General features: G+C 36.9%; 1 protein-coding gene across 1 annotated transcript in view; it reads left to right on the top strand.

The window, feature by feature from the left end:
• Positions 1–13,555, top strand: part of HPSE2 (heparanase 2 (inactive)) — a 695,926-nt gene that overhangs the window by 414,984 nt on the left and 267,387 nt on the right. The window contains exon 4 of the mRNA XM_042238951.1: positions 5,545–5,718. Within this exon, the coding sequence (XP_042094885.1) occupies positions 5,545–5,718 (174 nt within the window). The remainder of the gene's footprint in view (positions 1–5,544; positions 5,719–13,555) is intronic.

The raw sequence follows: 13,555 nt of genomic DNA, 5'->3' as shown, positions 1-13,555 counted from the left end.
CATGAAATTAAAAGATGCTTACTTCTTGGAAGGAAAGTTATGACCAACCTGGACAGCATATTTAAAAGCCGAGATATTACTTTGTCAACAAAGTTCCATCTAGTCAAGGCTACTGTTTTTCCAGTAGTCAGGTATGGATATGAGAGTTGGACTATAAAGGAAGCTGAGCACAGAAGAATTAATGCTTTTGAACTGTGGTGTTGGAGAAGCTGCAAGGAGGTACAACCAGTCCATCCTAAAGGAGATCAGTCTTGAGTGTTCTTTGGAAGGACTGATGTGGAAGCTGAAACTCTAATACTTTGGCCACCTGATGCGAAGAGCTGACTCATTTAAAAAGACCCTGATATTGGGAAAGATTGAGGGCAGGGAGAAGGGGATGACAGAGGATGAAATGGTTGGATGGCATCACTGACTCAATGGATATTTAATTCAGTTCAGTTCAGTCGTTTAGTCATGTCCGACTCTTTGCAACCCCATGAATCGCAGCACACCAGGCCTCCCTGTCCATCACCAATTCCCGGAGTTTACCCAAATTCATGTCCATCGAGTTGCTGATGCCATCCGGCCATCTCATCCTCTGTTGTCCCCTTCTCCTCCTGCCCCCATTATTTTGGGTGAACTCCGGGAATTGGTGATGGACAGGAAGGCTTGGCGCACTGCAGTCTATGGGGTCACAAAGAGTCGGACACGACTGAGCGACTGAACTATACTGAATAATTATACTGAATAATTAGTGATGTTGAGCATCTTTTCATGTGTTTATTGGCCATCTGTATGTCTTCTTTGGAGAAATGTCTATTTAGATCCTCCCCCTAATTTTTGATTGTGCTGATTTTTGGATATGCAGTTCTATGAACTATTTGTGTTTGTATATTTTGGATACTGATCCTTTGTCTGTTTCTTCATTTTTGTTTTATTAATGGTTTCCTTTGCTGTGCAAAAGCTTTTGAGTTTAATTAGATCCCATTTGTTTATTTTTGTTTTAATTTTAATTACTCTGCGCTTCCTGATCTTTATATTCGGACATTTCTTAAGGCTTTATCCTGACATCTTGTCCTGCAAAAGTCTCATGAGCTTTCACAGCATCAGCTATCTCAGCACTGTATAGACTCCCAAGCCCCTCTCTTCCATCTCTCTCAGGTTCCAGCTGCATGCTAGACAAGGCTCCTTAAAGCTCCATTCCTATGAGATGCCAAGGAAATCTGACTATCGGACATAGAGGTATTGGTAACCTCTGGTAGAAAGAGTAGAAGTCATCTTTAAGTATCTGCTCGGATGGAACTGACAACAGATGCTCCAAGAAGATTCCATTTGTTGAGCATCTACTAAATGCACTGTATTCAAATATATGTCATTTAAAAATAAACTCCAGGGTATATTTGTTGAACTAGTAAGAATAATTATTAGACATATCTTTTATCAGTAACTTTCAGTTTCTTACTACACCATTTTCATGAAATTTCATTTCATGAAATCACATGTTTGATGTGCTTTTGTGTTTGATATGTGTTTTTCTGTTACACATGAAACAAACACAGAAAATCCTCATTATGTCAATACTTAATCAAACACTGAGTACCTTTCTGATAAAATAATTTAACTTTTGTGGCACAATTTAAAATATTAAAACCATCAAAGTAGACCTAGTTAGAGATTTTAATATTCAAATTATTTTTTGAGTAACTTATTTTGTTATCACTCTTGTAAGTTTTCTCTTGTTTAGTTAACTGATGTAATTCTTCTGGATCTTTTTTAGTGGATTGGCATGTAACTTAAACATTTATCAATCATTATTTTCATTGATCTCACAAAATCCTATGTCTTTTGCTCAGATTTGCAACTTGGCTTTCCTACAGCTTTGGAAATATACTAGGTTTACTGTATATTGGAGAAATTAAAAGCATCATTGATAGTATTTGTGAGGATATTAGTGAGGACGTTGCCAAGTGGAAGGAATGTTTAAGTCAATTCTCAGGTGAACAATGACTATTTTAGTGTTAGGATTACTTTTTTCCTATGTATTCTTTAGCACTAGGGCAGCCTTCTCAAACGTTTCATATCAGATACATTTGAAATATTCTCAAGTATCAGGGGACTCCTAGATGAAAAGTGTAATCACTTAGTTGTAGATACTATAATCCAATAATAACTGCCAGTGCTCTTTTAAACAGAGTGGTGTTTTCCTGAAAAATCTGTTTAGATTGGCTGACATTTTAGCCTATTCTTTTGTTGGTCCCCTCTCCTTGCATATTTCAGTGGTATATATAGAAGAGACTTCAGTTTTTCCCTTTGAAAATGTCCTCCTTGACTTTTTGGTACCTTACCCAAGTAAGATTAAAAGCATTATCAAAACTTTCTGTCATACAAACGCTATTGAGATATAGTATGTGATATATGGTAAGTTGCAAGCTTAGGATTTTTCCCTCCTATTTAAAATGGAAAATGATTTTTTATACAGCCTTTTTAGAAGAGGAAAATAAAAACCAAGTAGTTAACTTTGTTTCTTGAAATTAATCCCTTTTTTCCTTTTTATAAATTTGAAAAATTTTAAGGCAAATATTATATGTTTTTGTTAAGTAACTGGTTTAAGTCAAAATGGGATATAATATTTCTAAAGGTAGGTTTGTTAGGTTTATTTAAATAACATTTATGAACTTACATTAATGTTGTTTTCAATAGGAAAATAAATTAACAGTATTGAATAACAAAGTTACTAAAACTATATGTCAAAGCAATATGAGTAAAATTATAGTCTAAGACAACATTTTCTAAGAGACTTTGAAACAAACCATCTTCTTACTGAGTGGCAATGTCAGGATTATGTAGATAATTATAAGATCAATATAAACATGTGTTGGTTTCATGATCATTTTAATAGGCCTAAAAATGTACTTTAATTTTAATTGCTATTTGGAACTAAAAAATAAATGATTAAATTTAATTTTTTAAAGAATGATTATGTTTATTTCTTTAATGTGACACCTATGCCATTTGTTGTTGTTGCTTATTTACTTGATTCTGGGTTTAATGTGAGATAAGTTCCCATGGATTTTATTTTAAGCTAAAATGAGACAATTTCTGTCCTTTTTCTTGATGTTTCTTAAAAAACATTTTCTCATACATTGTTGTTGCTGTTGTTGTTCAGTCACTAAGTTGTGTTCAACTCTGCAACACCATGGACTGCACATGTCAGTCCTCTGTCCTCCACTGTCTCCCAGTTTGCTCAAATTCATGTCTGTGAGAATTCTCATACATATATACAGAGGTAAAGACGGCAGCAAGCCCTGAAACCCACTTCAAAAACTGATAATCAGTTCAGTTCAGTTCAGTTCAGTCACTCAGTCGTGTCTAACTCTTTGCGACCCCATGAATCGCAGCACGCTGGGCCTCCCTGTCCATCACCAACTCCCGGAGTTCACTCAAACTCACGTCCATCGACTCCGTGATGCCATCCAGCCATCTCATCCTCTGTCGTCCCCTTCTCTTCCTGCCCCTTATTCCTCCCAGCATCAGAGTCTTTTCCAGTGAGTCAACTCTTCGCATCAGGTGGCCAAAGTACTGGAGTTTCAGCTTTAGCATCATTCCTTCCAAAGAACACCCAGGACTGATCTCCTTTAGGATTGACTAGTTGGATCTCCTTGCAGTCCAAGGGACTCTCAAGAATCTTCTCCAACACCACAGTTCAAAAGCATCAATTCTTCGGCGCTCAGCTTTCTTCACAGTCCAACTCTCACATCCATACATGACCACTGGAAAAAACATAGCCTTGACTAGATGGACCTTCATTGGCAAAGTAACGTCTCTGCTTTTGGATATAACCAAATGATCATGGTCCTGCTTTATAAGACTAAAAAACCTATGTGTCCATGCTAAGTTGCTTCAGTTGTGTCTGACTCTTTGCGACCCACTGGACTGCAGCCCACCAGGTTCCTCTGTCCATGGGATTCTGCAGGAAAGAATACTGAAGTGGGTTGCCATGCCCGGGATTGAACCTACACCTTTATGTCTCTTGCATTGGCAGGTGGGTTCTTTACCACTAGCGCCATGTGGGAAGCCCTAAAAAATCTATAGCAGCTGCTAATGGAGCACCGTGGTCACTGTGTCATCTTTTGCAGAACTCCCTAATGACATCTTATGGAGCCCCACATGGTGTTGCACAGAATTCCATTTGAGGAACTCTGCCCTAGGGACTTGGATAATATATACGACGATAATGTGAACCCCTGTAATTAATTATTAACCTAAAATTTTTTTTCAGTCTGTATACCACTGAGAAGTGTGTCATCCATATTTTGTGAAACAATGTATAAAAGGGCAAGTAAAATCTGGATATGTTTAAAAGAGGGGGAAAAGGCATGACAAATGAGAATGATCAGAACAAAGGCCAGTAGGGCAGGGATTCTGTAATAAATAGAACTAGATAGCACCCACAAAGAACTTTTTGACGAAAGTAGAGGGGCCTGAAGTTGGGGAAAAATTATGGTTGAGTTGTAGAGGCCTTGAATTGAAGAAAACAAAGGTCTTGAAAATCCACTAAGAGTTTGAAGAGTAAGTGAAGCTTATGAAATTGATTGGGAGAAGATGAATCTGGCAGTGGGGGAAGAATCTAGAAGTAGACAGGCAAGTGCATTCCTGCGATAATTCATGCAAGTGGAAATAATAGCCAGAACCAGAATGGTGGCAATAGATGTGAAGGAATGGGATGGGTATTGGACATATGGTGAGTAGCTTTCATGATATCTGGGGTCAACCTGACAATGAACATATTTCTATTTGTGGTTATGGTATTAATATTTCCATTTTCAGAAATATTAAAAATATGAAATTGGGTGAATTTTGGGGGAAGTGTTTCTAGGCTGAGCTGTTTTCTGAAACTCCCCAGCCAGTTATCTTTCCTGGCCTTGCCTCCTGACACTGTTCCTCTCATTTCATTTCATTAGAGAGTACAGATCCCACAGTGCCAGATTTTTAGATTTTTTTGAGAAGGACTGTAAATCTAGCTAGTTTGTGATATCTTCCCATTTCTAAATGTTAGCAACTCAATTTTTTTAACAAATAAAATATACTATATCCTGTGTACTAGACTCGGTTGCCAATTTGTGACCTTTATCTGGAGTTGTGTATGCTGCTTTCAGAAATCACCTTGAAGTGAACCCTGAACCAAATGGTAATAGTCCCTTTTGGAAGACTCTGTATAATTCTTATTAGCAGGAAGCTCATAGAAACATTTGTTTTAGTAGTTAATATTTTTGTTTTGTTGGGATGTTGATTTGAAAGTTATAAGCCTTGAACCTGGACTGGTGATTCATTTGATATATGATATTATACTGGGACGACCCAGAGGGCTGGTATGGGGAGGGAGGAGGAAGGGGGTTTCAGGATGGGGAACACGTGTATACCTGTGGTGGATTCATGTTGATGTATGGCAAAACCAATACAATATTGTAAAGTAATTAACCTCCAATTAAAATAAAATAAAAATAAATTAATAAAAACAAATTAAAAAAAAAAGAGAGTTACAAGCCTTTCTCTGCTTTTTCCCAGCCAGGTCTCTAGACAAACTTTATAACTTTGCTGATTGCTCTGGACTCCATCTGATATTTGCTCTAAATGCACTGCGTCGTAATCCCAATAACTCCTGGAACAGCTCTAGTGCTCTGAGTCTGTTGAAGTACAGTGCCAGCAAAAAGTACAACATTTCTTGGGAACTGGGTAATGGTAAGTAAGGATGTTATTTCCTCTGAATTGACAAGATAAAAGGTGAAAAATAAATTGGCTTGGGATATAGTCTCAGACCATATCTAGTACATCCCAGAAAACACTGGGGTTGTTTGACCACTGAGTTGACCTTCCAAATAGTAAAAGACCAAACAGTTGGAGAACAGATTTAGTGAATCCCACTATTTGCATCTACAGTTATCTCTAGTTGCCTTATTCCAAATATAGGGGAAATGCCATATGTGACAGAGAAGGCAATGGCACCCCACTCCAGTACTCTTGCCTGAAAAATCCCATGGATGGAGGAGCCTGGTGGGCTGCAGCCCATGAGGTCGCTAAGAGTTGGACACGACTGAGCGACTTCACTTTCACTTTTCACTTCCATGCATTGGAGAAGGAAATGGCAACCCACTCCAGTGTTCTTGCCTGGAGAATCCCAGGGACAGAGGAGCCTGATAGGAGGCTGTCTATGGGGTCACACAGAGTTGGACACGACTGAAGTGATTCAGCAGCCATATGTGACTTATAATTAACAAATTGATGTTAAATCAGATATAGCCTATCTGCACAGCCTAAGCTGCATTTTACAGTGTGTCTCTCTGGAATACTGGTCCTGTAAGATGACCTTATAATAATTCAAAAGAGTTTGGTGAAGTATATTCGGGAACTGATCTTCAGTATATGTACGTCTTGAAGGTTCACAATGCACATTAGCATATAACAGACTCTGTGAAGTCCTCCTGCAATGAAATCTGTGTAACGTTTTTAATCCAGCATTAAAAATTTTTTATTTCAAGATAGCATCTCTCTTTTTTTTAAATTTATTTATTTTGACCAAGCTGTGCAGCATGCAGAATCTTAATTCCCCTGACCAGGGATTGAACCGGTGCTCCCTGCATTGGGAACATGGAGTCTTAACCACTAGACTATCAGGAAAGTTTCAGCCCAGCATTTTAAAAATTATTTCAAAAATAGGTTTTGGTTGGTTTCAGGGGAATGCATCCTGTGTAGTCACATAGGATCCCACGCTTAGAAGAGAATCATGCTTGATTTAATGCTCTTCTATTGCCATCTTATTTTTAAAATAAAGGCATCTACATTTTCATTTTGCATGGGGCCCTGAAAATTATGTAGCCAGTCATGTTTAATCATTGCAGTCTGTGTGTGTGTGTGTGTGTGTGTGTGAGACAGACCTATTATCATGTCATGGAACAATGTTCCATGGAACACACTTGGGAGAAATACTGCCTAAGTCGCACTATTTTTCCTAGTGATATGAATGTATGATTTGTTATATATATGATATTCTGTAAATTCCATGACTGTCTAATATTATTGAGTCAACTAATATGGATTATAATTAAAATTATGGATAATTTAAATTGGAAAATATTCTGATTCCCTAATTAAAAGACATTTTGGTAAATCTTAGAACAAAACAATTGAGTCTAATAAACCAAGAATTCTTTTAAAATTACTGTTACAAATTGATACTAACGTTTTGGTCCATGGTCTTGAATATATATATAGCTAACTCACATTTGTTTGGAGTACTGTGTGCACACATGCACATGTGTGTTTTTATGTGCTCTAGAACTTGAAATTCTCATAAGGAAGCAGATGAGGATTTTTTCAGAACAAGTGTCTTTTTTTTCCTATCAGTAACCATTTATTGGAATGTTGCTCTCTCTTCCTTCCCTGGAGTCAGGGAAATTGGGAGAGTTAGCTACCAAATGGAGACTTGAGCTGAACTGAAGCTAATTTGGATACAGGGAGCATAACTAGGGTAGCCTGAGATTTTTCATCTTCCCAGCCAGTCTAGGCATCATACATTCTAGGACAAAAGCAAGTGTGATGTGGTCAGCTTAGAATGAGGCAAAATTATTACACAGCAGACAAAGATATTTACTGATCGCTTCCCATCCTATCTTCTATTTCATGTCAGAATATCCTGACATTCTTTGGTTTTTCGTGTTTTCTTCTCATGACTACCATACCTTACCTTACCCTGTTCCTATGTTAGACTCTACCCAGCTTATCTCTTTTCTCCAAACACAACAGAATACTGTTCAAACAATGCATTCTCCAAACAGGACATTAGAGCTCTCATGAGGGACAATGTTTAAAACGAGTGAGTGAAAGATAGTAAGGAGTGGTAGGGCCTCTGGTGAGCTACAGAATACATGCTCTGCCTAAACTATTTGTTTTCTTTCTAAATAAAATTTGTTTGTAAATGAATCTCAGCTGTATTGTAAAGTAATTATCCTCCAATTAAAATAAATAAAAAGAATCTCAGCTGGTTGTAGATAAGCACAAAACAATTAAAACTTACTTACCAGTGACTGATGGGAGTAATTCTTCCAGGGTTTTTGGCATCTCTGAATTTGGGAGCTTATTAAACTAAGTAAATCTTTAATTGATATAACTGAAGTGATTTGGTGGCAGGAGGTGGGTGGGGAGAGTATATGCATCTTTCTGTATATTTCTATCTGTTCCAAATAACTGAGAGTCTGCCTCTTTCCATCCTTCCCCCAAATTACGTTGAACAGTTTGGAGATGGAGCTAATTGCATTTTTTAAATGTTCAGCCACCTTAGCCACACTTGATTCTCATCATCATCTTTTTGGTGTCTCTTCAAGGATGGACAAAAACAAAGAATCAGTTTTGAGAAGGAGAAAAGGCATGGTCATAGATAAGAAAATAGGGATATAGATAGGAATAGATAGAAAAATAACCAAGGCTATGAATTTAAAAATTCAATAAGGTAGAAAGTATCTGGTAAGGTTTCTTGTGAGAATTTCCATCAAGGTAGATATAGATAGTTTTTTGAGTTTCTAGTCAAGAAGACTGGAGTTGGCCTGTTTACCCCTTCTTCCTTTTATTTTAAAAGTTGCATTTCTATTTTTTGATATGACAAATAAGTAGTCTGCCCAACTAAACATACCTTTTAGGGTTTGAAGATTTATTTTGTAGCTTTTACTAGTTCATTTTAAACTACTGATAGTTTTTCTTATGCTAGCATCATATCCCTAGAGATATCTAGTGTATTCTGTTCACAACTATTCTATGTTGTATATTCAGGTCCTTGCCCCTCAAAAATTATTTGGTCATCTTTCTGGCCTGGATTTGTCTCTCCAATCTTTTATCCATTTTCTTCTCTGTAACCTTATCTTTTTGGACAGATGTAACAGTTTAACTATTATATCCACATTTAGGGAGAGACAATAGAACTGGTCAGTTCTCTTATCACTCAACCTCCCATATACCTACATCCTGTTAATAAGTACTTTACAGTAAATCTGGCATTGAGAAAACGGAAGTAGATATTTCTTTGGTTGTTTCTCCTAGAGTAGCTAAACTTCAAGTGACTTACTTTTTTTCTTCTTTAAAATTGGTGAATAGTGTGGGCTACAGACCATGAAAACAAAAATACACTCAATTTTAAGAGGTGAAAATTTAGTAAGCTTAGGATGTCAAAGTCTATGAAAGAATGACTTCCTTGATACAAGATTTTGAACAACTATGTTTTGTAGATATGAAATGTTTCCTTGCATGTCGTGTCTGACTGTTTGCAACCCCTTGAACTATAGCCTGCCAGGCTCCTCTTTCCATGGAATTTTCCAGCCAAAGATGCTGGAGTGGGTTGCCATTTCCTACTTCAAGTCACCACTTTACCTGCTTACTTTTTTCATTTCCCTCTCTCTGCCTGCTTCTCACCTTCATCAACTATCTTCTCTATTCTTTTTCCACATACTCCCATCTACATATATACTCTCAATAAGTTCATAGACCTATACAACTATTTCCACAGTCCAATTTTAGAACATTTCCATAATTCCGAAAAGATCCCTCATGCTGGTTTTCAGCCAGTCTCTGTAACCATTCCCAGTCCCAGGAGACATTAATCTGCTTTTCGTCTTTTGTGGACATTTCATGTAACTGGAATCGTACAGTATGTAGACTTTTGCATCTGTAGACTTCTTTCACTTAGCATGTTTTTGAGGTGTACCCATGTTGTAACATGTAAAAGTAGTTCATTCCTTTTAATTGCTGAATGCTCTTCCTATGCATGAATATACACATATATTCATACTTATATACATGTATATACACATATATTCATACCTATATACATGTGTGTGTATATATATATATATATATCACATTTTGTTTTTCCATTCACCAAATTACAAGTATTTAGATTGTTTCTGTTTTTTGATTATGATCAGTAATGGTGCTGAAATATTCATTTACAAGTCTGTGTGTGGTTTTATACTTTCATTTCTTGTAATGATACTTCAGAGGGGAATGGAGTTGCTAGTTTGTATGGTAAATTTATGTTGATTTTTGAACAAATTAACCACACTACTTTCCAAAGTAGCTGTACCATTTTGCATTTTCCTCAGTAATGCATGAGGATTACAGTTTTTCTACATCTTTGCAAACACTTTTTATTGTCTGCCTGATTAGAGCCATTTTAGTGGGTTTGAAGTAGTATATTAATATGACTTTAATTAGCACTTTTCTAATGACAAGTGATATTGAGCATCTTTTCACATTCTTATCAACCATTTTTACATTTTCTTAGGTGAAATGTCTACTCAAATCTTTTGTCTTTTAAATTAGGTCATCGTATTATTTAGTTGTAAGAGTTTTAAATATATTCTGAATGAAAGATCTTTATCAAACATATGATTTGCAAGTATTTCCTCCCAATCTATAGCTTATTTTATCATTTTCTTTATGGCATCTTTTGAAATTCAGATGTTCTGAATTTTGATAAAGTTCAGCTTATCAATTTTTTTTGATATGTTTGCTTTTGATATCATATCTTTGCCTAATGCAAAATCACAAAGATTTTTTAACCCAAGGTCACAAAGAGTTTTTTTTTCTATTTTTTCTTTTAATAGATTTGTAGTTTTTGCTTTTGCCTTTGAGAATAAGATACAGTAGGAGTTAAATTTTGAGTATGATGTGAAATAAGAATCTAAATTCATCTTTATGGGTATTAAATTGTCTCAGCATTGTTTATTTAAAAGATTTTCCTTTCCTTATTGAATTCTCTTGACATTTTTGTCAGAAATCAGTTGACCATAAATAGGGCTCAGTTCTCTTCCACTGATCTGTATGTCTGTTCTTGGACCACATTGTCTTTTTTTGATATATGTATTTATTACAAAAATGATCACCATGATAAGTTCAGCTGACATCCATCACCTCACATAGTTACAAATACTTTTATCTTGTGATAAGAACTTTTAGGATCTATTCTCTTATCAAGTTTCAAATATATAATACAGTATCATAACTATAATCACCAGGATGGATATTATATCCACATGACTTATTTATTTTATAAAGTAAGTTTGTACCTTTTGATCATCCTCACCCATTTTGCCACCCTCGCACCTGCCTCTCTGGTATAATAATCATGTGCTTAGTCACTCAGTCATGTCCAACTCTGCGACCCCATGGACTATAGCCCGCCTGCCTCCTCTGTCCATGGGATTCTTCGGGCAAGAATACTGGAGTGGGTCACCACTTCCTACATGTGTGACTTCTTTATGATTTCCTGTATACAAGATATATTGTGAGAATAAAGACGGTTTTGCTTCTTCCTTTCTAATTTAGATGCCTTTTATTTCTTTTTCTTGCCTAACTGCACTGACTATAATCTCTAATACAAATGTTGGATATAAGTGATAAGAGCACACATCCATGTCTTGTTCCTAATCTTAGGGGGGAAGCGTTCAGTATTTGAATTAAGTATGATGTTTTACCATTAAGCATTCAGTATTTTACCTGTAAGTATGTAGATTTTTCTTAGATGCTGTTAAGCATCTCCCTTCTATTGAGGAATTTCCCTTCTATTCATAGTTTGTTGAGAGTATTTATCAAAAATGGCTGTTAGATATTATAAAATAGCTTTTTGTTTTGTTTCTTTGTTTGTATCTGTTGAAATGAGAATGTGGTTTTGGTCTTTTATTCTGTTAATACAGTATTTTACATTAGTTGGGTTTTGCTATTAAATCAACTTTGCATTCCTAGTATAAATCTCACTTGGTCATGATACTATAATACTTTTTATACATTGCTGGTTTCAGTTTGTAGATATTTTGTTGCATATTTTTGAATCTGTATTTATGAGAGATACTCATCCATAGTTTTCTTATGATGCTTTTGGCTTTGGTATCAGGGGAATATTGGCCTCATAAAGTAAGTTGGGAATTGTTCTTTCTTTCTCAATTTTCTGAAAAAGTTTGTGAAGGATTGTGCATTATTTCTTCCTTAAATACATTATAGAATTCACCAATTAATCCATCAGTCTGGGCTTCCTTTGTGGAAATAATTTTAATGACTGATTAAATGTTTTCACACCCAAGGTAAGAGAAACCCAAGTAAGATGGTAAGTGTTGCAAGAGGGCATCAGAGGGCAGACATACTGAAACCATACTCACAGAAAACTAGTCAATCTAATCACCCTAGGACCACAGCCTTGTCTAACTCAATGAAACCAAGCCATGCCTGCAGGGCAACCCAAGACGGGCGGGTCATGGTGGAGAGGTCTGACAGAATGTGGTCCAGTGGAGAAGGGAATGGCAAGCCACTTCAGTATTCTTGCCTTGAGAACCCCATGAACAGTATGAAAAGGCAAAATGATAGGATACCAAAGAGGAACTCCCCAGGTCATTAGGTGCCCAATATGCTCCTGGAGATCAGTGGAGAAATAACTCCAGAAAGAATGAAGGGATGGAGCCAAAGCAAAAACAATACCCAGTCTGAAGCTCCAGTACTTTCGCCACCTCATGCGAAGAGCTGACTCATTGGAAAAGACTCTGATGCTGGGAGGGATTGGGGGCAGGAGGAGAAGGGGATGACCGAGGATGAGATGGCTGGATGGCATCACGGACTTGATGGACGTGAGTCTGAGTGAACTCCGGGAGATGGTGATGGACAGGGAGGCATGGCATGCTGCGATTCATGGGGTCACAAAGAGTCGGACAAGACTGAGTGATTGAACTGAACTGAAATGTTTTTTGGGGTTATAGACCTATTCAGATTTTCTTTTTTTTTTTTTAATTTGGGTTTCGTAGTTTGTGTCTTTTCTAAAAAAAATTTTCATTTCGTCTAGGTTGTGTAAATTATTGGCACAAAGTTGTTCATTTCTTGGTGATGTTCACTTGCTGACTTGTGTCCAACACTTAGCCACCCCATGGACTGCAGCACACTAGGCTTCTCTGTCCTTTACTATTTTTCCGAGTTTGCTCAGATTCATGTCCATTGAATCGGTGATGCTGTCTAACCATCTCATCCTCCGCTACCCCCTTCTCCTTTTGCCTTCAATCTATCCCAGCACCGGGGTCTTTTCCAATGAATCAACTCTTCATATCAGGTGGCCAAAGTATTGGAGCTTCAGCTTCAGCATCTGTTCTTCCAGTGAATATTCAGGGTTGATTTCCTTTAGAATAGACTGGTTTGATCTCCTTGAAGTTCAAGGGACCCTCAAGAGTCTTCTCTAGCACCACAGTTTAAAAGCATCAATTCTTCAGCACTCAGCCTTACATTCCTACAGCTTCTTAAAATTCTTACAGCTACCCATTCCAGGATTCTGGCCTGGAGAATTCCATTGACTGTATAGTCCATGGGGTCACAAAGAGTCAGACATGACTGAGTGACTTTCACTTTCACTTTTCACAGCCTTCTTTATGGTTGAACTCTCACATCCATCCATGACTACGGGAAAAACCATAGCTTTGATTATATAGACTTTGTTGACAAAGTGTTGTCTCTGCTTTTTAATATGCTGTCTTGTTTTCTCATAGCTTTCCTTCCAAGG

Source organism: Ovis aries, chromosome 22, assembly GCF_016772045.2.
Source record: "Ovis aries strain OAR_USU_Benz2616 breed Rambouillet chromosome 22, ARS-UI_Ramb_v3.0, whole genome shotgun sequence".
NCBI lineage: Eukaryota > Metazoa > Chordata > Mammalia > Artiodactyla > Bovidae > Ovis > Ovis aries.
Note: the sequence above shows the minus strand (reverse complement) of the source record. Positions and strands in the feature narration are given on the sequence as shown.